Source organism: Xiphophorus hellerii, chromosome 20, assembly GCF_003331165.1.
Source record: "Xiphophorus hellerii strain 12219 chromosome 20, Xiphophorus_hellerii-4.1, whole genome shotgun sequence".
Lineage (NCBI taxonomy): Eukaryota > Metazoa > Chordata > Actinopteri > Cyprinodontiformes > Poeciliidae > Xiphophorus > Xiphophorus hellerii.
Window position 1 is genome coordinate 30,525,822 of NC_045691.1, and position 24,348 is coordinate 30,550,169.

A 24,348-nucleotide genomic window follows, 5' to 3' on the forward strand; every position below is an offset into this window, starting at 1 on the left:
AATATAAAGTGAAGTGGAAATGTTCATATTTTAAGGACAAAAATGACAATAATTCATATAAGTAACAAAAAAAAACCAAAATCAGGCAAAATACATTTTTTCCCAAATCAGTTTCTTTCAATAAAAAAAACTTATGAAACTTTAACAAAAACCTCAGGTGTGTGTCTGAGTCTGGTGAATTGTTGGTTAAAAATGGTTTGCTCTGCATTCAGTGGGTAGAAAATCCAGACATTTCACTCTAGTAAGTGAAATTACTCAAGTGAAAGTAAAAATACAGTGTGGTAAAAATTCTCTGAAAGTGCATTTTTTTCGAAAACAGTTATTCAAGTAAATGTAACTCAGTACCCAACTCTGACAGTATGTGAGGAAACTTTGATCTCTCCTCCACTGATCTGCGCTCCCCCTGAAGAAACTCTGCAATTAGATCAGTTCAATATAAACATGCAGTGGAGCAACTAAAAGGCCTGATCCATACTGAGGCGATTCGTCGTAAATTAATTAAACATTCTCTTTGTTGCGTACTATTTGTAATAACTGGCAAGTGTTATGTAACAGCGGCGGGCGTCCTGTCGGACTGTGGGGTTTATCCAGATCGACGACACGTCGAAGTTTAAACCAGGAGGATAATCTGAGGCGTTCGTACCGCCTCAAACACAGAAGCAAAGCTGGGACGTGGAGAGCAGCGGGGTTGAGGATTACATCAACATTCGGCTCATTATCGAGTCGTTTTTTTTAAACCCTGGCACAAAGGCTGTTGACACAAGCACAGACATTCCTCAAGATGTGAAGGTGCACACTGAGCCAGGCATTAAACTTTAACCAGACTCGCTAAATATTTAAATGGTCTGTTCATCATAGGCATGAGGCCTGACACAAGCAGTAGGTTTAGCTCAATGGTAGCACTTGATAGAAAACTATGCTGAAGTGTATGCATGTGCTGTGTGTTTGAGGTGGGTGCTGGGTGAGACTGCTCAGCACAAACATTTTTTTTTTTCTTCCCCAATTTCAATCAATCTGGAACCCAGTGGTGCACACTAAACTGCTGGGCCGCTGTCAGGACCAGTGATGTGTTTCCTTAGGCTACGGTACATGAATGTGTAGTCTGCACACAGCTCTTCACAACCAATCACTGTCTGTCTTTGTTTCTAAGTAATGAGCAGCTATTTGAACCTAATTGGTGAGCTCTTCATAGAAAGGATCCTAAATGCAGATTACTTCAGAGTGTTTGTTAGCATGTTGGCCACTGTATGACTAACATCCAGAGGTGGGCAGACGACCCAAAGGCCGTACTCAAGTAAAAGTAGCACTACAGCATATTTTTACTCAAGTAAAAGAAAAAAGTAGTCGTCCAAGAAATTACTGAAGGAAGAGTAAAAAGGTATTTTGTAAAAAGTCTACTCAAGTACTAACTGATCAAATTATCAGTCATTTAATATTTACAAATTACATCATCAGACGGACCAAAATATAGAATTAAGTGCACATTTTTTATCTTAAGGACAAAAAATGACAATAATTCATATAAGTAAGAAAAAAAATAACAAAATCAGGCAACTTATTTTTCCCGTATCAGTTTCTTTCCATAAAAAAACGGATGAAATTTAAACTAGAACTGCAGTCTGTGTATTTTTGGTTCAAACGTGTTTGTTCTTCACTCAGTGGGTAGGGAATCCAGAAATGTTACTCCAATAAAAGACAAGACATTTCATAACAAAATGACGGCAGTCATAAACATTCATGAAGACTCCTTCATGTTCCTGACAGGTGTTATGCCATGTTTATGGCAACGTCATGTGGGTCTTCAAATAAAGCGTATCCACGTATTTAAAAAAAAACAAAACATCTTGGCATGAGAAAACAGCGGACGTGCGTTTAAAGCTTTTGAGCAGAATTTTAGGAAGGGAGGTTAAAAAAAACAAAACAAAAAGAACAAGCCTGTGATGATCATGCCCAGCTCTAAAAATAGCTTTGCTGGATGGTGTGACATCACCAGCCCTGCGCAAACAAAGTTGATCATTAACTCTGTGGTTTCTCTGTGGAGACCAGTTTCACCCAGGAAGCATCACATGCAGAGAGAATCACCATCATGGACACACGTGAAAGGCTGCACTTATACGGGACCTCTCTCTGAGAACATGGAGGTGATAAAAACACATTTGTAATGTCTCACTCTACCAGTCACTGAAAACAAACACATCTGTTTTCTAAATCACATGTCAAACTCGAGGCCCGGGGGCCCAAATCTGACCAGCCCTAGTTTTTTACGTGGCCCTCCAGACTCCAAATGACATCAATAAGTGTCTCCAGTTTTTCACAAATATGCAAACTTCACACAAAGGCAGCAAGTCCACATTCTTTTCCTGATTTTTACTGCAACATTTTCTCAAAACTTTGAGTCTAAGTGCCTCAGCCTCACTTGATGTCACGTTATAGTCCATGACCAATACGGCAATGAATAAAAAGTCACATTTAACGTCTTGCATTAGTGCAAATGCAGTAACAATTTCTTACAAATATTTCTAAATTGGAGCCACAAAATCTGTGATTTGGATTTCAGAAAACCACAAAAACAATCACAAAGTCCTGGGTGGACTGAACATTGTTAATATAAATGATTAAATTTTTTTAAAAAAAACACTGCATGCTGAAACAAACAGCTATATATCGATATTTTCACAGCTTAATGTGTTTTATCAATACATTCTGGTCCGAAATAAAAATCTGTTCAACACGCCTGTTCTAAATCCTTTCAAGCTTTTCGTTCATAACTTCGGGGTCTTTGATTTCTCTCCGTGCATTTTCTCAAAGTCCACCCCGAATCCGACAAAATGTAACCTTGTGACAGTTACTCACGAGTGGCGGTGGCGTCTGTGAGACATGGCAGAGGGGTCCTCCGAGTCTGGCCTGGAGAAACAGGGGAGCAGAGAGCTTGCCCACAATCTGACCACATAAGATAAATTTTATTGTCCCTTACGGGTAATTTGTTTTGCTGCAATCAAAGAGCAATCGCAAACAGCGTAACAAGAATTAGAGTAATAACCACAGTATCCATAATACACACAATACAACAGTCTATCAAAGTCTCTACTTGGTCTTATCTCAAATTATTAATGAGATGGCAAATGAACAGTTGTGTCTTTTTGCATTTTATCTGTAGTTATCAGTAAGCAGAATGCAGCAGCCTGTAATGACAGTTAAAGAGGGAGGTTTAGCTCAGCAAGGTTAGCGTTAGCTTTCATTGTGACCGGAGTTGGGTAGTAACTAGTTACATTTACTCAGTTACTTGAGTAAAATGTCTGGATTCTCTACACAATGAATAAAGAACAAACGTTTTAACCAAAAATTCACCAGACAAAGACACACAACTGCAGTTTTTGAGAAAATTGTATAAGATTTTTTAGTGAAAGAAACTGATTTATAAAAATGTTTCTTTTACTTTATTTCTTGCTACTTATATGTATTATTGTTATTATGGCCACCTCCACTTACTTCATACTAAGTAAAAACCTGGACCTTAACTGCCCTACACTTTACATTTGTGCAGTACTTACTGTTGGTGTGTAACATGTAATGCTAATAAAACAAAGTGAAGCTTGTGATATTACCTGTGACAAGACGTGAAAATGTTTTTGTCATTTCAAGGCGCCATAGTAGGTCAACGCGATATACAGCTGCTTTGAAGCAAAACTGTGTTACAATTGAACCACGAGTGAAATCTCAGACTGTTTTCACTGTGATAATCTGAATTTAACTGAATTTAACTGTACTGCTACATGTCTCTTAATGTCAATAAGAGATTGAGGCGATGGTGGAGATGATGGTAGTTCGTCCGGTCATCAGCGGGTTGCTAGTTCGATCTGTTGTCTCTGTCGTTGTGTCCTTGGGCAAGACACTTCAGCCGCCTTGCCTGCTGGTGGTGGTCAGAGGGGCCAGCAGGTGGCGCTGGTGCATGGCAGCCTGGAATCTGTCAGACTGCCCCAGGATGGCTGCAGCTACAGTCCAGTAGCTTGCCATCATGAGCGTGTGAGTGTGTGTGTGGATGACTGTATGTAATGTGAAGCACTTTGGGGTCCTCTGGACTTGAAAAACTGCTGTGCAAGTTTTTATAACTCTCCATATGTGATGCTTCAAGCATTAGTAAGTTTTTTTTTTTTGCTTCCCAACTGGGTCAAAAATGAGTTCCTTGTAAAGCACTGGACATGTCACCCTCAACAGCAGATCACTATAGTAAGAGAGGAAGAGGAGATTAGTTCACCGGTCTCTATGGAAACTACTGGGTGTGATGAAGGAAGGCTTCAAGGAAATGAGTCATTCTCCGTTTCACATTCAGACTAATGAGTTCTTCACTATGAAGTGACTGGAGATGTACAGGAACTGACCAGTTTTGTTGCTCCAAAGTTCCTATTGGTTGCAATCCCTCTATGACTGAAATAGGCGTGTTGTGGCAACTGATTACAGATATAAAAGTGGTGCGGAGCGGCTTATTTAAATGGGGATTTTGCGCGTGGTACTGGCCGTCATCGTGGGACGCATCGGGGAGCAGAGAGGCCATGAAAGAAAGACGGAGTTGGAGGTGTTCTAATAACAATAATATTAATACATTTCACTTAAACAAGTATCTCGAAGTGATGCAATATAAAAAACATTTTTTGAAAAATCGAACTGCAGCTCTAAACAGCTGTATCTAACTCTGCCAACTCGCTTAAAACTACATTTATTAAAGTCGGTAGCCTACTTGCCTGGGCTTGTTCATCACCACCAATAGGATACACCTGTTTCGCTTCTCCCATTAAACACAAAGCAAGTCTCGCAATCAGCAGCAGCCACATGGAGGAGGAGACGGAGACCACAACGACTGCAACTACGTCGGACACGGATCCAGGGGAACCACCAGCTGGTGATGAGAGCCCATGGCCTTATTTAAACACAATATACTCTTTCGTGGGTGTTAAAGATTCGTCGTACCGCATGCAGTTTATGTTATTCCTGCCCGAAGATGTGGAAATTCTATCTTACAAAAACTCCCCGTCCAACTTGAAGAAACACATCGAGGTAACGTCTTATGAAATGGTTATAATCCTCCTGTTTCAGTAACTATAGCTTGGTCACTAGGCACTACTGTATTGTGAAATCTTGACCATAAATGAACTTTGTTTGGCATTGTTTCAGTTCCACACGTGGTGTATTTAGCTTAGGCCTAATGTTGACTGTAGCAGGCTACCTAGACTCCTCTGTTCAAGCGGGGACAGAAGCCATAGCGATAGCAATTTAGACTAAATTTAACGAATATAGGAAAGGCATGCAAGTTCAAAACCAGGTTTACAGAGATGACAATAAGCTGCATTTCCCTCCCAATTCTTTTTTTCTTTTGCATAATGACCAGTTGTGTGCACCACCTACTGACTGTAGGATTGACTGATTCACTGATTTGTGAAGTAGAGTAATCGTAACAGCTCTTTTTCTTCATGTTGGCCGCATTTTCTGTACTATTTATTTTTCTCATTTTCAGCACTGACCTTACTTGAAGGGAAAACTTAAGGCTTACAAAAACTTTGTATTTTCTGTCCTGGAGGGTATACTAAGAAGCTGGTTCAGTTGTAAAGCAGGTTAAGTTAACCTTGTGCTATAGGTAAAGCACCTAATTTTCTTAACTAAATGATGCCTGCAGGTATATCTATTAGCAGGTTTAATTTTGCCTGCACTTGGTTGGGTACATTATTCATAGTGTGTGTGGCCTCTATCAGCGACATTGAGGCAGGCGACATGCATCACTGGTCCTTGGTTTCTTCTTGCTTGTTGCTGCTTGGTTCAAGTATAGAGTTCTGCGTAAGTAAGTGCGCTGCGAGAGTTGTGCCAGGTAAAGAGAAATGATCTGCACTCGCTGCCAGTTGTGAATAAATTTTATTTGCATGACTGTAAATAGTTAGAAAAATATATGTTTGTTTTCTTTCTGCAGGCGACAGTGTGAGCAAGTTGGAATTCTCCTAACTGGATTATTTGATTTAAACCAGAATTAAAAATGAATAACTATTACATCCATAGATTCGTTTATTGCCAATCAGTGATTTGGAGGCGACATTTGTCCAGCTCCAACCCTTCGTCCCGTCATTGTTGCTTCCTGAGGTATATGGCTCAAAAATTACAGTCTTTCTGTGGAACCAGCTTCCTCTTCCTCATCACTCCATCTACAGCTTCCTCCTCCAAAACTGCTGAAATCGCTCACAGCTTCCTCCACTTCCGTTTACTCAGCCTTAGCTGTTTACGTTTTGACTTACCCTCATGACATCACAAGATAGCGCTAGCGTTTGACACAGTTACTGCAGATTAAAACAGCGGCCTTTATAGTACTCTGTAAAAAAATATTTTATATTAAAAGCTTTTGTGTACACAGAATGAAAGCACAATAATTCACCTTTTTAAATCACGTCAGTGGTTTTATTGTGTCAGTCAAACTTTAAGTTCTGCAAAACATTTTGAAGACCCAGCAACATGGATAAGCTTTTAAAAATAAACAGAGTTAAATAGAACAAGACATTTCAATTGTTGATAGTAAACGGCAATAAGTTCATGTCTGTATATTTTCCTTAAGCTTAGGTATTTTTTTGTATATTCATTTCTGAACCCAGCAAACTGAATTAGGCATGCATGACTAATCAGAGTGCAGTGGAGCGTGAGAGCAGCAAACATGATGCTGCGTAGTGGGGAGCAATGATTAGCTGATTACAGCTGCACTAGATAATCTAGCTGATCTAGCCCGTTCTCCGTTACCCTATGGCACGGACTAACCTCCACAGAGGTGGCACAGCAACAAGCTGAAATGTGTGTGAATGTTTCTGATGCTTAGTAATGTTAAACGATCGTTAGTTCTGCTGCTGCTATATACATATGTGGGTTATATGCAACCCATAGAGGTCAACAACGCAGAGTCGCAAACGCGAGTGAACAGACGAGCGAGCGTTAAACTGGTGTGCTCAGCAGGCAACTTTCACATTTTAAAACAGTTGTGAAAGTTCGAATAAAACCAAGGTAGTATGTACAAATTACGATGACAAATTATCTTTCCATCAAAGCACAACCAGTTTATGTTGGCATGGCCGGGTTGTTGAGTTGTTTTGGAGTTTTATTTCATTCTAGGTTCGTTGTTATTTTGTTAGTTTCTTATTTATTTATTTTTTAACCCCTCCAGGGGGTCTTTTGTGGGCTCTACTGTCCCTTATACGACAGTAGGCTGACAGGAAACTGGGAAGGAGAGGGGGGAAGACATGCGGCAAATATCGTCGGGTCCGGGAGTCGAACCCGCGACGGCCGCGTCGAGGAACTCAAGGCCTCCAAATATGGGTCGCGCTAACCGCTACGCCACCACGGCACGCCCTTAGTTTCTTATTTTGATTAGATCAGTCTTATTCCTGATCTTCTTCAGTTCAGTCCTTTCTTACTGATTCTGGTTTATTTCTTGCGTTTATTATTCTTTAGTCCCCTCTGTGCTCTCCCTCATTCCTTGTGCTACTTCCTCTCTCTTCATTCACACCTGCAATCAGTTAGCTAATCTGCCCAGGTCTTTTTTCCAGCACTCAACCTCCCAGTACTTAAGCCCCTTATTCTCAGTCACTCTTTGCCGGTTTCTCTCGTCTACTCCGGTTATTTTTCCAGTCCATTCCATCCCATCCAATTCCTCTCGGATTTATGGTTTGACTTCTTCTTTGGATTCCTTGTCTTCTTGTGATTTCTGCAAGTCTTTTGCTCTTCATCTTTTGCATTATATTCTGTATTCTCCGTGGCATCTCTAGCCTGCTGCATTTGGATCCATTAACAACACACATCATGACAGTTTATGGTTAATGGCTTGTACTTGGGGTAGCGCTTTATGAAGTTCAGGGGACCCCAAAGTGCTTCACAACAGCAAGGTGGGTGAAAAGTCTTGCCCGAGGACACAACGACAAAGGTGGACAGAGCGGGAATCGAACTGGCCACCCACCAAATGAGGGACGAACTCTTGCAATCGTCCCCCCATGTTGTAGGTAATATTCCTAAATTAAGGGGTTTACTTTGTCTTTGTTTTTTTTTTCCTCATCAGAACATTTCACATTACAAAACAACACAAAAGTAAAAGACAATAATTAAAAAGGGAGTACATACACATATAGTAGAACATTTTGGGGTTAAGCAAGAGATCTTAAAAACCAACAATAACAAGATCAGGCAGAAGAAGAAGAGTGTCAAAGTTATAACATGTTGTCACCTCTTACCATACGGTGCGTGTCCCATTTTTCCCAGAAAGCCATCCCCTTTTCTTCTTGTTAAAAAATTTAAAGGTCAAATGCTCCATGCTCTGAATATTATTAACAATACCCAGCCACTGTTTGATAGTAGGGGGGTCTCTGTCAAGCCATCGCTTAGTTACCTTAGTTACAGCTTTCATCATCATGAATTTAGGATATATCAGTTTTTTTCCCAGCTCACAGAATCAAAGGCTTTCGCCGCATCCAAACTAACAATATAGCTGTTTGTTTTCTCCTTGCTCTATTGTATGGATATTATCTTGGGTTTGCCTATCTGAAATAAACCCAGGTTAATCTTCATTAGTCAAAAAGGGGCAATATTTCCTCCATTATTTTAGCCAAAACAGCAGCATATATTTTATAATCCTGGTTCAATCTTACAGGACTATTTGTCCTGTAAGACCCACTTTTTGTCAAATCCTTCCCCCCACAGAAATAGTGGCCTCTCTCCAAGATGGGGGGTAAAACAAAGCTAAAGGAATTTGCCATCATTGATGTTAGTTGTTCCCTACATGACTTGTTCCATTCCCCCGGGAACCCATCAGCTCCTGGGGTTTTACTTGGTTTTAAAGAGGAGATAAGTCTATTTCCAGGGACGAGATTGGTTTAATCAGTTTCTCATTATGCAGTCTACCCAGAGATGGGAGATCCAGCTGGTTTAGGAAGTTATTATCTCCACCAAACATCGTGGTGTAGCTCACATAAAGATTGACACAATAAAAATAAAAAAAATTCCATTAATTTTAAATCAAATGTGACTCTTTTGGTAATGGGGTCATTTATCTTATAAACAGTGGCATCTGACTGGTGTTTTCGCCTCCAGTCTCCACACCAGGATCCTGGAGGCCTTAGAACCCGCCTCGTAGAACTTCTGTCTTGTAAACCCAAGTTGTGTTCCTCCAGTTCCTCACTGGATCAATTTCCTGTTTTAATTGTCTCATTTGTAAAAGTAATTGTGAGTTTTCCGTGTTTTGCTATGTTGTACATTCAAAAGTTTGTTCCGCAGGTCAAAGAGTCCCTGAGCTTTTATCTTATTAGAAAAGCTGTTTCAGATATTATAAAGCCCCTTAGGAATGCCTTGGCCGCATCGCACGATATTGCTGGGGTGACACTACATCATAACTATTCAAATACCTTTTCAGCTTCTTGTTTGAAGACAGGATTATTTAGCATACTTACTGTATATTAAGCATCCATAATGTTTTTGTATGGTTAATATCCAAAAGCAGTTTGAAATGAAGAGTGGAATGGTCTAAATTCTTTATGGTCTATTTCACATTCTTTTAATCTGTGTCTCTCAAAATTACACATTAATAAGCAATCACTTCTAGAGTATACATTATGTTTGTAGGACAAAAAAAGAACCGTCAGTGGCGGTGGGTGTAGTTTTCTCCAGGGGGCGCTATAACTCCAAAATACATGTAAATACACCGGTGTGCTTACATGACTGAAAACAGCTAAAGTAACATTATCATGTCATGTAGTTTCCTATTTTTTGAACATAAATTTTGCCCTTCTATCTTTGTGAGAAACAAATTTCTGACTGAAGTCAGGAATGGTTTTGACAAGATTCTTCTCCACAGAGTCCAGGGCTAATGCATTGAGACCATTGATTGAATAGCAACAATGCAAATTCACATAGCACATATAAAAAAAGTAGACCCTTATATTATATTATACGGGGCTTGTTCCCCAATTTTTCACAATATAGCACTACTATGATTAAAAACATTATAAAAGACCCATTATGAACCATACAACGTCAGTAACATTTCTGGATTCTCGACCCACTGAATGAAGAACAAACATGTTGTAACCAAAAATTCACCAGACACACAGCTGCTGTTATTGTTAAAGTTTCATAAGTTTTTTATTGAAAAAAAATTATTTTGCCTGATTTTGTTATTTCTTGTTACTTATATGGATTTTTGTCCTTTTCGACCATAAAATACCAACATTTCCTCATGATTTCACTTTTTGGTCCATCTGATGATGTCATTTTTGCATATTAAATTATTGATAATTTGATCAGTTACTCTGTAATTGAGTAGTCTTTTTACCAAATACTTTTTCACTCTTACCAGATTAATTTCTTGGACGGCTACTTTTTACTTGAGTAAAATATGTTGAGGTATCACTACTCTTACTTGAGTACAATTTTGGGCCCACATCTGGTCAGATCCTGATAAATCAAATCAGTTTTATCTGTAGAGTACAGAATTACATCAATTACTGGTGATTAGATTATTCATAAACTATCTGCCCGCGATGGATTTATTAGGGCTCCAAGCAAAAAAGCCACGAGAGGCATGGTGGACATTACTTAGGTAGTGCTATTGCAAGGAGAATCTGTTTTGTTGTGATTTCTGAGTTTGTTAATAGGAAAGGATTTCGATCCAACACAGCTCCCTATAAAGGACGGACCCGGTCCAAGTATAGGAAACAGCCATGAACACACAGGTACTGAAAGCACCCAAAAGTAAAAAAATAAAAATAAAAAATTACACCCAAAACAAGATCTTACTAACGTGGGAAAGGTTATTTTGGGTAAAGGTCAGCATAATGTCACATTTTCTACTCAGAGTCCTGTTCATAGCTAGAAATTGAATTTTACTTTAATTCAGATTGTGCTGTGATGTGTTAAATTGCTCCCGTGTCAGGAACTAACAGCGTCTCACAGTGCAGCACTCGCCCTGATGATTGGGCGCCAGCAGCAGTGGGAGGGAGGCGTGTGCTGAGGGGCGGGAGTGGAGCCATTTCAGAAACACCTCTCGCCCTCCCGCCCCCTTGTAAAAACCCATCACTGATCGCTTTGGATACAGAGCAGACACCCTCTACAACACTCACGTGAGCATGGACATCAAAGCCCAAAACAGAGTGCAAGTTGTCTGTAAACCTCTGACCAAAGTTCAGTGAAGCCCATGCAACCCCGCAGCCAGTCAAGCACAAGCTGAGTGTGTAAAAACCTGACCTTTTTTCCCCCCTCAGATGGCAGACAGTAGCGAGAGGCATTAATTATTGAACACATAACCTCTGATTTCATATCTGATTTTATGCTGCCCCAATGGCACAAATCAGAGAGTTTGCACAATTAAAGAGCAGCTGAAGGTCAAAACCTTAGCCCGGTTGCTGCTTTGATTTGGGGTTAGAATATTTGGCAACGCGGTAATCCTCTAAAATCCAGTTTGGAGTCGTTTATGAAGGGATGTACCAGCTTCAGCAGCATCCATATGTATATTCCTGAAGGTCCTTGATACGCTAATTAGATGCAACATTATCAGAGTTCACAAAAACTGTTAATCTACGCCCGCTAAACTAGAAGACGTGCCTCAGGCAGGACATTTTTGAGACGTATGAGACTATTTACTTGCATGCCTCAAGTTTGTGTCTGTTTAATTGCAGATAATATGGTGGCCTCTAACATTTGAATGTTTTATCAAAATCACCAATAACAATTTTACACATATAATCAATTACAGCTGGTCCTGTTATGATTAGGAAGAGGACAATGATATGCAAGACAAGTGCTGCTAAGATAATCTGTTGGAATAATCATTATTAAAAAAACAACTTTTCTAATGCAAAACATTTTTTACCATGAGGTTGGGACTGTCACTCTACTCAGACAAATATGCTAATAATAATTTAAGAAAGCAGAATTTTTTTTGTTTTGTTTTATTAATTTTGACCTTCATGATGTGACCCCTTAAAGTGAAATATTAACTTTATGGTAATGGGGCTTGGGGTGTATTATGTAAAATCAACCCTTTTGAGCTATGGATCATATAATAATGTTATTCCTTCATCAAAAACACACCTGGAGGCCTGCTTTCCTTCTTTCAGGCATGTTTCAGAAATCCTTGAATCTCCCATGGCAACCATTCGGGGGCATGTTCTCACAAAGTGCCGTCTATTTCCACCAGGCACCTCCATTGGACCTGCAGTCTCCTCATCCCCACTCAGCTCCACCAGACTAGCGGCAGCAGCAATTAGCAAACACCTGGTGGAGCTGCACGTCTGACAGGAGCGGAACTGCTCTCCTAAGGACGTCTGCTAACGGCATAATGAGAAACGCTGTTGTGACGACGTGCTAAAGGCGGAGCGTTGGAAAGAGCAGGAGCTTCTTAAAGAGACAGAGGCCATTTTCAACAGGTCTAATTGCAAAGTCAAGTCACTTTTAAGTCATGTTTGATACGTGCAGCATTTTTACAACAACAGAAACTAACAGCACTATGTGACACCCTTAAAAATACGTCCTGGATATGACTCTGCTCAGCAGTCTTGAGGAGACTCTCACAGCTGCACTATTGTAGACCAAATTTGCTTCTTAATAAAGAGAGCCAGCTGCTCTAATCTTCTCCGCAACTTTCTCCTTGGCCTATCTGCTATGTTCCTTTGTTTTCATGATGCTGTTTGTTCTCCAATAAACCGCTGAGGCCAGAAATGGAACAGCTGCATTTACGCTCAGATTTTATTACACACATTTGGATGCTATTTAGGAACCAGGTAAGTTCTGAAAAGAGCTGAGTAAGAGAGCTTAATAAAAAAAAAAAGCATGCTGCTGTTTGTTGGTTTTTCTTTGAAGGTAACTTTGACAACCGTTGTTCATTAACCTTCTACTTTATGCATTGTTTTATGTTTGTCTGCCACATCCTAACTGAATATTTTGAAGTTTGTGGTTTTAATGTGACAAAATAGAATAGTAGGAATACTTGAAAAGACAGTTTTATAGTAGAAAAGTGGCTTTAAAAATCCCATTAAATGGTTGCAAACTAGAACTAGAATATAAAACGTTGCCTAGTGACACTTGCAGAAAACTGAAATAGTCTAGAACACAGGTGTCAAACTCGAATCCCGGGGGCCAAATCTGGCCCGCCGTAGCATTTTATTTGGCCCTCCAGACTCCAAATTACATTAATAAGTCTTTCCAGATTTTCACAAATCTGTAAAATTCACGCAAAAAACAAATTTCCACTTATCTTTCTGCAAATTTTATCAAAATTGGTCAAAAACATTGAATCTTTAACTGATATGTTAAAGAGTGTTAAAGAGCCACATTTAGCATCATGCATTAGCACCAATATTGTAAAAATTCCTTACAAACATTTCTAAATATTCATCACAAAATGTAAAAAAAAAAAAAAAACGCTAAAACAATCACATAATCCTGTAGGAACAGCTATTTATTGGTATTTTAACAACTTAATTGGTTTTATCAATATATTCTGGCACAACCGGCCCTTTAAGAACATTCAGATTTTAGATGAGGTCCAAAGTGAAAATGAGTTTCAAGCCTCTGGTCGAGAAAGTGAGTAAAATAAGATAAAAATTCTTGAATTTACCCAAAGGAGGCAGACTTCCATTTCAGGCAGGGGTAACTTGTTCTACACAGGGGGTCAAAGACGTTCTGGTGGATCTCAAAGACCCGTGCAGGCAACGAGGCGTGCCGTCTGCAACAGAAAAAGAGCAAAACACTTTAATGCATATTTTATTAAGGCCAGGAAAACGGCAACATATGTCAGAATGTAACACGGGTCCAGGAGTTACGAGGAGGTCGATCCTGAGGAGGGCTCTGATTCCCACTCAGCAGAGAAAGATTACTTCAATCTGCTGCCTGCAGCATTTTAACAGCTTCAAATCATGAGTGGGAGCTTTCATATGTGCACTATCACAACAGGTTGAGTCAGCCAGGATGGTCAACGCAATGAGGAACTAGCAAGCAGAGAGAGAGAGAAGTGGAGCAGGGAGATGAGAAACCGTCAGAATGTATCACTATGATACAGAGATCTTTCCTGACCAACAGTCATCACCTTGTACATTAACTCTGAAAAAGTTAAATAAATGAGTTACAACATTTAATTTCCCTTTGGGATCAATACAGTATTTTTGAATTAGAATGTACCTTTGGTCAATTTCAATGTCTTTAACTGACTAAATTTAACACAGAAACCCATGAAAACGGCCATTTATGTATGTCTGTCACTGTAACTTAGGCTAATTCAGTGGTTCCCAAAGATTTTCTTCTGCCCCCCTATGGATTACAATAAAATCCCCCCCAAAAAAGAAATAAAAATAAACTTGGCACACATATTGTTCAACCAGACATAAATCTATACACATATTTTGTTTTCAAACTCCACTGAAGTTTCACTGAAATTTCACACTTCAGGTTGCAACAAAACAAACTACAAACCATCTTTACAGTGAAACACTTTTGTGTAACTGGTTTCCCCCCCATTCATCCATACCGCTTTCTGCACCTCCCTGCAATGGCACTGCACCCCCATTAGGGGGCGCGCCCCATACTTTGGGAACCACTGGGCTAATTGATGACAGTTATGGAAAAAAATTAAGAGCCCTCTGCACTGAACCCCATTGAAAACCCCCTGGATTTTCCACCAAATATCAATTTCTGAACTCTTCATGGGTGAAAACATTAGTATTGTTGTTTCTAAATGAACATGAACTTGTTTCTTTTGCATTATTTGAGATTTGAAAGCACTGCATCCTTTTCGTTATTTTGATTTTCTGCAAGTAAATACTAAATTTTTGCTTGGAATTTCAGAGACATGTTGTTAGTAGTTCATAGAATAAAATAACAATGTTCATTTTACACAAACATATACCTATAAAAAATAAAATCAGATAAACTGATCATCAAGTGGTCTCTTAACTTTTTCCAGAGCTATATGTATATATATATATATATATATATATATATATATATATATATATATATATATATATATATATATATATATATATAAATCTAAGCTTGCGTCTAGATTTTAAGAAAACAGGACATTTTCGATAATTTTTCAGCCCAGCTTGTAGTGCTACAAATATCCTGGGGTGTATTAGTAACTATAAAGAAGTTTCAAATAAGTCAGCAACAAACGCACACAGTGTAAGGCAATTCCTGAGACATGTCGGCATGATAATAAGTCATATATTCTGCCAGGCTGTTCACAGCACAAGTAAGACTGCAATGGTTTTAAAACCACGATGCTCCTATCAATGGTCAGAAAAACTTCACCGTAATTCCTTCATGTGGTAAAACAGAGGACAAAAACTAGAAAGCCTCTACTAAGGACAAAAGCAGTTCCTCATGTGAGACTCCAGTGAATGTCTGATTTCTGTAATCAGCCAGTCTCTCCCCTTCCATTACATTTTGATCCCTTGAATTGTAAACACTCATCTATGTTCGCTCTCTTTACCTTTGTATGTTTGTAAGTGTTGTGCTTTCAGGAAGTCTTCTGACCCACATGCTAAATCAAGACAGGACACAGTCTTAAAAATGAATTCAGTTTGTTTTACACAAAATAATAAAGGAGTGGACAGGACTGCTCGACTGGCGGCAGCATCTGAACAAGGCAGAAGAAGATGTTAGGGCGACGAAGTGAGTTTTGAGCTGGTCTGGTGGTTGGATGAATGTGGATGGATGTTACGTCTTGGAGTATTATTATTAATATTGAGTTCTTTCGTCTCGGTGATGTTGAATAAAATGTGAGGGAGACACTGGTCATAGACCCTGCATCGTGTGAACCACAGGCAGACTGAGGAGTTCCAGATCTGAGACTTGCAAGATAAGTTTCTTTTCAAAGATGACAATTTTTGTAAAGGGATTTGATCAGATAAAGTCACACTTTAATCCACATTGAAGCAGTGGTTTACACTGACAGGATACAACTAACCAATGGTGCTTTATACGAAACCATCCATTTCTGTCTGTTATCGGCTGGAAGAGCGGAAAATCTTTCATTTGCGTCAGTTGTTTAGCATAAGACGTAATTATTTATGGAGGAAAAGCTGCTCATCAGTGAGATAAAGTCAAAGATTCTTGGATCTAATCGCTCCTTAGAGCACAGTGTCGTGGAACTGGTGTTGCAGAAAGGCTTTGGGAACAGCTCAGCCGCTCTGTTGTGCACCACTGCTTATCCTCCAGAGGCAGATCAACAAAGATAAGACACACAAACCTTTCTGACATGCCAGTATGACCTCAGCTTTAGTTTGTGTGGCACACGAAATGACGGGCAAAGAAAGGAAACTCCCGGACACCAAAGATGACTTGAGTTTTACAAAACAAGCATACAAAAATCACAGGAAGCCAAGGCAGAAACACAAACCAAAACAATAAAAAAAATAAAAAATTTCCATGGGGAAGAAACCAGCAGGGAGACATGAGGAGAAGATAGGGAAGTGACAGGAGGATCCAGCAAGAAGTGACAGAGAAAGAGGTGCTCAACTACTGGGATGTTGAATGGTGGAACAAAGGAACTGGGCTGATTAGCTAATTGGTTGCAGGTGTGAGGGGACAGAGAGCAAATGGCACAGGGGGCGAGGAGATGAACCTAACAGTAACGCTAACATAATACAAGTAGAGTAACCAAAAATAACTGGACACAAGAAATAAACGTAATAAACTAGAATCACTAAGAAAGGACTGAACTAATGAAAAACAGGAACAATGTGATCTAACCAAAATAAGAAACACACACAAAATGATAATGAAACCAAAACTATAAAACAAACTAAGATCCAAACACTACTACATACCAAAGATCTACAATTAAATGTACGGTAATTTATCCTTTTCAGTGGAATATCTTGCATCAGATGTAGCTGCCACGTCTCTTGATGCCGCAGCAACAAGGGCTCATGGCGTTCTTCATAATCTGTTTACTGATTTTCTTCAGGAAAGCCAGATGTAGCCAACAGCTGCTGGTGAGGGATTTTATCAAGTATTGGATTGGGGTCAAATCAGGATATCCAACAGTTTAAGGTGTCAACACCTTAAACTGTTTGACCACAGGTATTAAAATCTGATCATGATAGAAGAATAAACAAAAATAGAAAGAAAAAAAAACATCCTTTTGGACACCGAAACCATTTATTTTCCAAATATTTTCCAAGCCGGATTTATTTGACAGTTTGAAATTTATGCTGCTAGCCAAATCCAAGTCTCTTTTTTTTCTTAAGCTTTACAATTCTGCAGGAAGTAAATTAGAAAAATATTTGTTTGTTCTTTTGCTGCCCAAAATGACATGATTGTAGCTGCAACCACACAGGCTGACCTCTATAACCTCTGGGCAAAATATGGACCTGGGAAGCATTTTATCTGGCCCCACACACACGCAGCTTAAAAAAAAAAACCAAAACATAAAAACAGCAATAAACTAGCATCAGCAGACGACCACAGATAATAATAAAAAAAAAAACTTTAACAAAAACTGCAGCTGTGTGTGTGTGTGTATGTCTGGTGAATTTTTGGTTAAAACATTATTTTTATTCAGTGAGGAGAGAATCCAGAAGTAAGAGCAGAGACACTTCATCATAAAATTACTCAAGTGAGTAAAAAGTACAGCGTAGTAAAAATACTCCTAAAAGTACATTTTACTTACTCAAGTAAATGTAACTGAGTAAACTAATTACTATCCAATTCTGCTTATATTATGTCTTAAGGCTGAAATGTAATAAAATCAGCTTTTAAAGTTCATGAATTTAAAGCTCTTTCATGTGCTTTGCTTTCTTAACTGGCTGGAAATCATTGTAGCATTCAACAGTAAACGTCCTTTTTAGCAGGATTTGGTTTGATATCAACATAGCTGAAGCGTTATATAACCGTAACCTTGGTGCCACCATAATCCTCTCCCTTAGACAGCAAGGGCCTAAATCTAGGCCAGTGTCCTGTGCTTATAAGTTCATCGCGGTTCAGGCTGATCACAGCAGCCGCTCCGTCCTGCGCGGATTAAAAGCCCAACACAGAACAACTAACGCTTCAACAGCCCGGGCAGCACATCTGTGAGCAGATGTCAAAGATTCCAGGAAGTAGACGTCCCAGCCCTTCGTCCTGACGTTAGCAGAGGTTCCGGTGACGTGCCTCGGTGGTCCTTCATATCCTTCCTCAATCCGGCTGATGATGGATTATGAACACAAGCAGTTCTGCAGCGGCAGCCGGCCAAGAAAATGAAACCGAAAACACTCCTGTTGCACAATCCTGCTGCAATTTATAATCCTAAGAACCACTAAGCGTGGCAAATAAGGGAAGCTTTGGAGCTGCTCTGTGCATTTTAAGAGAAGCGCAGGATTTGTTATATTACAGCTATTTTTTTTCTTTTTCGTTTTTCGGGAACGATTTTTTCTGAATTTCTCAGGAAAAATTCTGGAGATTCAGGTGGTACCAAGTATCGCATCGTAGTGATGCAATACTTGGTACCACCACCAAGTATCGCATCACTTTAAAGTACAAATAACAAATAAAGAAAGGACTTTGTAGCTGCAAAACAGAATCATCAAAATTAACAGAAATAAAGTAAAATGTGTGGATGTAAATTTATATAACTGCATTAGTACGTACACAGAATATTAGGTAATCAGAAATAATAACTGCGATGACATTCTTATTAGGCACTCGTATTAATTGTCTATAATAGCTGTTTTTCTGTTTGGGAAAAAAATAATCTGCCAGATCATATTTAATATTTTGTTCTATGGTATGTTTTTTTCACTCAGTCTCCTCATCCTGAGAATCCCATCCTGAGTCCTGCCTAATTTAGGACACAACTAAATTAGGCAGGACTCATGTCCTTCTGACATGTGTCTACATGAAGTTAAGTTTCACCGTTGGGTTATGCATCAGTTTCAGCTAAGAATGAATCAACAGAAAGTAAATGGCACCCTTTACACAGCAGGAAAAGTACTGACCCGTCGTATCCCGCCCAACCCAATCTCAGCATGGTTGCAGCTGGGAAACAGTGATGGAGATGAGTCACAGTGATTTGGTAGCCATAAATTCTTTTTTTCTCTTTAAAGTAACGTTTTATTTGTCAGTAGCTTATCGCCCGGTACACGGCTCTCATTATCCGGATAATGAGAATCTCTTCACCTACAAAGGAGCTGGGAAAGAGCTCTGCACTCCAGGTTTTTGGGGGAGATAAAGGCGCAGCTGGGTAAAAACAGCACGGCGGAAGTGACAAACAGAAGCGGATGAAGCTGCAGATGTTTGACAGAATCGAGGCTTTTGTCACTATTTTAGAAAGTGCAAATTGCAAATCCTTAAATGATGAAAACAAGCATTCTTCTGACAGTTGCTTCTTAGCATCTGACGGAGGAATTTTTAGAAAGTCTATAAATGCCTTTCCCCAGGCGACGCTTCGTTGATCATACCAGAACATGGACTGACACCGGCTGGTAAACTTTGAGCAGATTCAGAGATAAGAAGGATCTTGAAGGCATTTTCATATTGTTCAGGTCAACATTCTGTCTAATTAGTTTGCAGAGGATCATGTTCAACGAGGCTGTCGTGATGCAACCTAGCAGTGACTCAGCGTTCCTCCCAAACAGCAGGATAAACAGCAGCAACACGACCTTACACTCATGCAAATTAAAGCTTATTAGCCTATCTGCTATTTGATGGTTGTAACTTTTTTTCTTTTTTTGCATTGTAATTTTTAACTGATGGATTTGGTGAAGTTAACAGTTAAACTATTTATTGATTAAACTCTAAATAATTTAAACTAGGTAAAATAATTGTTCAGTTTGTTTATTCTATATTAGGGAATAAACAAGATCAGTCATATCTGTTTTACTTTAGTTCAGTCCTTCATTAGCTATTCTAGTTTACTATGTTTATTTCTTGTGTCTAGTTATTTCTTATAACTCTAGTTTAGTTTCTTAGATTCAGATATTCTGCTACATTTGTTCGGTTTTTGTTCGACTCTGGCTCCCTGTGTTCTCTGTGGTTTTTGCCATTTCTTTTTTCATTAAAACTTTCTTCATCTACAAGCTGTCTCTACCTCTCTCCGTTTGGGTCCACAACTCAGCCACCACACAACATGATAATAGTAACTTTAAAGTATTTATTTTTGTAAACTAAACATTATTCATGATCAACATCAATAAGCAAACATTTCAAATGTGCATATTAATTCATTTGAAATGTTAAAGTTAATGGACTTAAGTTAATTATTTTGTTCATTTGACTTCATTTGAGCACTTTTGTGGGTTGATTCACAGTGGTTTGATTAGTATTAATTTCTTTGCAGTCCGAGTAAAAATAATTCTTGTAAACTCAAATAGTACAGGTTGGTAATATTTGCTTATTTTTCTACTTATGGTGTTATTTAAAGGTTTTTACCTGCTTCAAAACAGACTAAAAGAAACATTTCTGACACAAAGATGAACAAATGGGAGATAAATAAAGATAACTGCTTGTTGTTTAAAAAAAAAACTGTGGAGATGTGTCCATCCCTTTTCAAACAGGGAAGCAAATTTAAAGAGAACTTGACAATTAATGTAGTTCAGTTTACTAAATGTAAATATTCTAGAGTGCAGAGGCTGAAAGAAGATATTTTTAAACTCAGTATGAAAAATGTACAGTACAGCCTTTAGACAACCTAAAGGAACTTACTTTAAGCTCAGTGGAAAATCTTACAGCTGTGCAGGTTTTTATGTGATGGGAAATGAAACGGAGCGTGCCGGCTTGGCTGTCAACACGTCGAACTACCACTGAAGATACAAGGACACTTTTGGCCTCAAGCAAAGCTGTGTAAATAACCCCAACATTTGGAATATTGGAAATCTGTAATATTTTCATAAAGTGTTTTTTTTTTTTAAAACATCTTCAGGATTTAAGACAAAAAAAATCTTAAAACAATTCTTGATTATGGCCCTAACCAACATTTATGAAAGACTCATTTTAACACTTTAGGGTGAAAGAAAACAAAACCTTTCCAATGTAGATGGATCCAGTTTTAATTCCCAGTCAGGAGGACATTGTTGTTGTTGTTGTTGCTAAAATGTATCTGACTGGACCAAACAGCTACTGATTGGTTGGAGTGATGAAAAAGCAGTGAAGGAGTTTTCCTGTTAAATGGAGGGCAAAGCCTTTTATTGCTGGTGGGGAAACAAGCTGTCAAAGCAAATTGATTTATTACGTCATTAACCTCTGACCATGTAAACCAGCGATAATGAAATATGCAGTACCAGTCGTCACCTCCTGCCTACAGTGCACTGCCTGGAATTCATTATATTTTCCAGCTACTTTCTCCTTGTCCATTATGTGTAACAATATTGTGTGCATTTCAACTGTGAAGAAAACAAAATCCAGATAATCACAAACATGCATGAAAGAATCAAAGCAACACTGCATGTTTTTGATGGGGGAATAAAATTATAACATGATGTAAATCTTAAAAAAAAAAAAAAACATTTTGCGCAATACCCCCCCTCTTAAATTTACTTGCAAAGATCCGATAACATTAATCCATTTTTATTACAACATGTGGACTCTCAGTCTGCACTCTTAACAATTCACTGAACTCGGCATGCCGAATGCTCAAAGTAGCTTCAACTGATGGCAGCTCTACTTACTTTCTGTAAAGTTCAGATAAAAATGACTTGACCTGTTTACTGTTGGGACTGTGTCCGGCATTAAACTCTCATTCTCAGATTGTGAAGCAAAAACTTAGACAAGATAGAGATGCAATATATCTTACGCATTTCATCCCCCTTACACACACACTATTCAAAACAGCAGCACAGCACAACAGCAGTCTAAAAGGCAATGTTAAGGATATACCAACATTAACAGAGAAGATGACCAGTTCAACAGCAGCTTAATGTCTTAGCTAGGAGTTGAACCAATGAAACGTGGGATTTATTCTCTATCACTGTGTGCATGCGTGTGTGTGTGTGTGTGTGAAAAATGTCTGAGTTCTGAATGTGCATTTAATGGGGAAAAAGGGCTGGAGGGAAAACAGAGATTTCAGTAAATCCAGCAGGCACATTTTAAGTCCATCCATCATACTGTTGTAACCTATATGTAAATCGGCACAACTTCTGCCCAAACTGACGAGGCAAGCGGGAGCAAATTACACCTCCGAGGCATCCCATTATGATCCACCACGATAACAGACGAGCAGCAGTCAGGTCTGTGCACAAGTCCCGGAGCTGGCAGAGGAATGGATTCTGCTCGCCGATAGATCGACTTTATTTATGCACCTGATAAAATTTCAGAGGGAAAACATTATCTGCTCTCAAACTAGCAGAGCCAAAAAGAGAAAGAGCTTATCAATGCGTACAGTTCTGTACAGTGGAGGCTAAATGCTGCAATCACAAGCAGAGGAGAAATCAGTGGTGAGCTAAATCAAAAACGGCAAAAATACAGACGTGCTAGAAATGCATTTCTACACAGACAATTCCAGTGTTATATCCTTTTGAGAATATTTTTAAATATTGATGGGAATATCATAGGCTTCCCTACAGTTCTGTGCTTGTTATGCTTTTATCAGATTACACATATAAAATCTCTGATGATGTATGCTCTAGAAATTGATTAGAAACGTTTTTTAGTAATGAACAGTTGTTCATCGAGGGGGCAGGAGTGTCGTAAAATGTTTCAATTTCAGAACAGTAACACATTTCATAGGAAATAAGTGAATTATTAGTTCCCACAGATTACAAAACTAAGTTAGGAAAATCAGTTAACTGAGCTATTTATATTCAGAATTTATTGACTTGAACTTAGAGTTTTATTTGAAACAGGAAATGGAACTGTGAGATGTTACGTTTCAAGCATTAGTTTGTTTCTGTAGTTTATTTCTCCTTTTTCTGTTTTTCTCTGTTGTTCCTCTGATCGCTCCTCCACAGTGTATGACTTTTTGTTTTGGTCAAAAGCATTGGTTCTGCCTCAGCCTTCTTTGATGTCAAGTTATAGTCTGTGACTGATACGGCAATTAACTAAAGGCCACATTTAACGTCATACATTGGCTCAAATAAAAATTCCTTACAAATCTTTCCAAATTAGTTCCACAAAATCCCTGATTTTGATTACAAAAAAACCACAAGAACTATCATGAAATCCTGGATGGACTGATCAGAGTGAAAAGATGTTTGAATAAATTCTTTAATTTTAAGAAACACTTGTTGAATGCTGAAACAAACTGCATTTTAAATATATTTTGACAGTTTAATGGGTTTTATAACACATACTGGCACAACGGGCCCTTTGTTTTTATTCAGATCTTTGATTTAGCCCAAAATGAAAATTTGTTGACTGACGGTGGACGAGAGGGGCAGGAGAATTGAACAGAGGGACTGAAATTGTTTTTCCAAGTTATTTTATTCATGGCTTCTAATTGTTTGAGTGAAGCTAGCTTGTCTGTGAACGTAACACACTTGGTTTGGGCTCATAGACAGCAGTATTTACAAAAGTTGGGACTAGCTAGCTTAGAAACCGAAGCATACCTCCTACTTCCCGGTGTGTTGATCAAATTACCAACTTTGCCCGAACTCACACCTCATTATTTATGTCACCATGTCATAAACGACATTTCCCCTTACACCAGAGCAGCCTTAAAAATGTACAAAAGATGAGATGCTAACCACTTTTTTCCATACATGCTAGGCTACATGATGATGGAGCATTTTCTCCATGGTTACTAATGGTTTGACGCGTACTTTGCACCATAATGCAAAGTTTGATATATTTCTAATCATACTTATTTGTAAAGTACATGAACGTTAATCTTCTTAACTTGTAAAAACTGTCACTGCATAGTCACGATTACAACAATATCTAACGGTCTGTGTGATTGATGGCTGATATCCATCACCATCGTATCTTTCCTCATTGAAACTTATACAATAAAATGACAGGTTTGGTTTCTATCCTCATCTGTTTGTGCAGCCTACTGCACCGTATCATATGACTATTTTTAAAGTGAAATCAACTAAATAGAAGCGATATTAGGTTACAGATGTCTGCTTTTTGACATTCTTCAAAGGCGCACATTGGTTGTTTTGACGCCCGTCATGGCGGAGCGGGGAGAGTTCTGAAGAGCATAGGGTTTATAGTCAGGGAGTCTGCCATGGAGATGTTGGAGTCGGGGATGTAATCCTGTCTCAGTAAGACACATTACGATGTATTCCAGTGAGTTCCTGTCAGCGCTTCAAGTTCATCCATCTTGTTAGCCAACGCCTTCACGTTGCCCATTACGATGGATGGAAGAGATGCTTTGAACTTCCTCCTTCTCTCTCTCCTCTTTGCTCCGGCTCTGCATCCATGACG

The 24,348-nt window shown here is 38.8% G+C and overlaps 1 protein-coding gene across 3 annotated transcripts in view; it reads right to left on the minus strand.

Annotated features, from left to right (window-relative positions):
* iqsec1b (IQ motif and Sec7 domain ArfGEF 1b) overlaps positions 1-24,348 on the minus strand; it is a 78,690-nt gene that overhangs the window by 51,249 nt on the left and 3,093 nt on the right. For all 3 annotated transcript variants that reach the window (XM_032548570.1, XM_032548567.1, XM_032548571.1), the window contains exon 2: positions 13,622-13,729. In XM_032548570.1, coding sequence (XP_032404461.1) covers positions 13,622-13,729 — 108 coding nt within the window. The remainder of the gene's footprint in view (positions 1-13,621; positions 13,730-24,348) is intronic.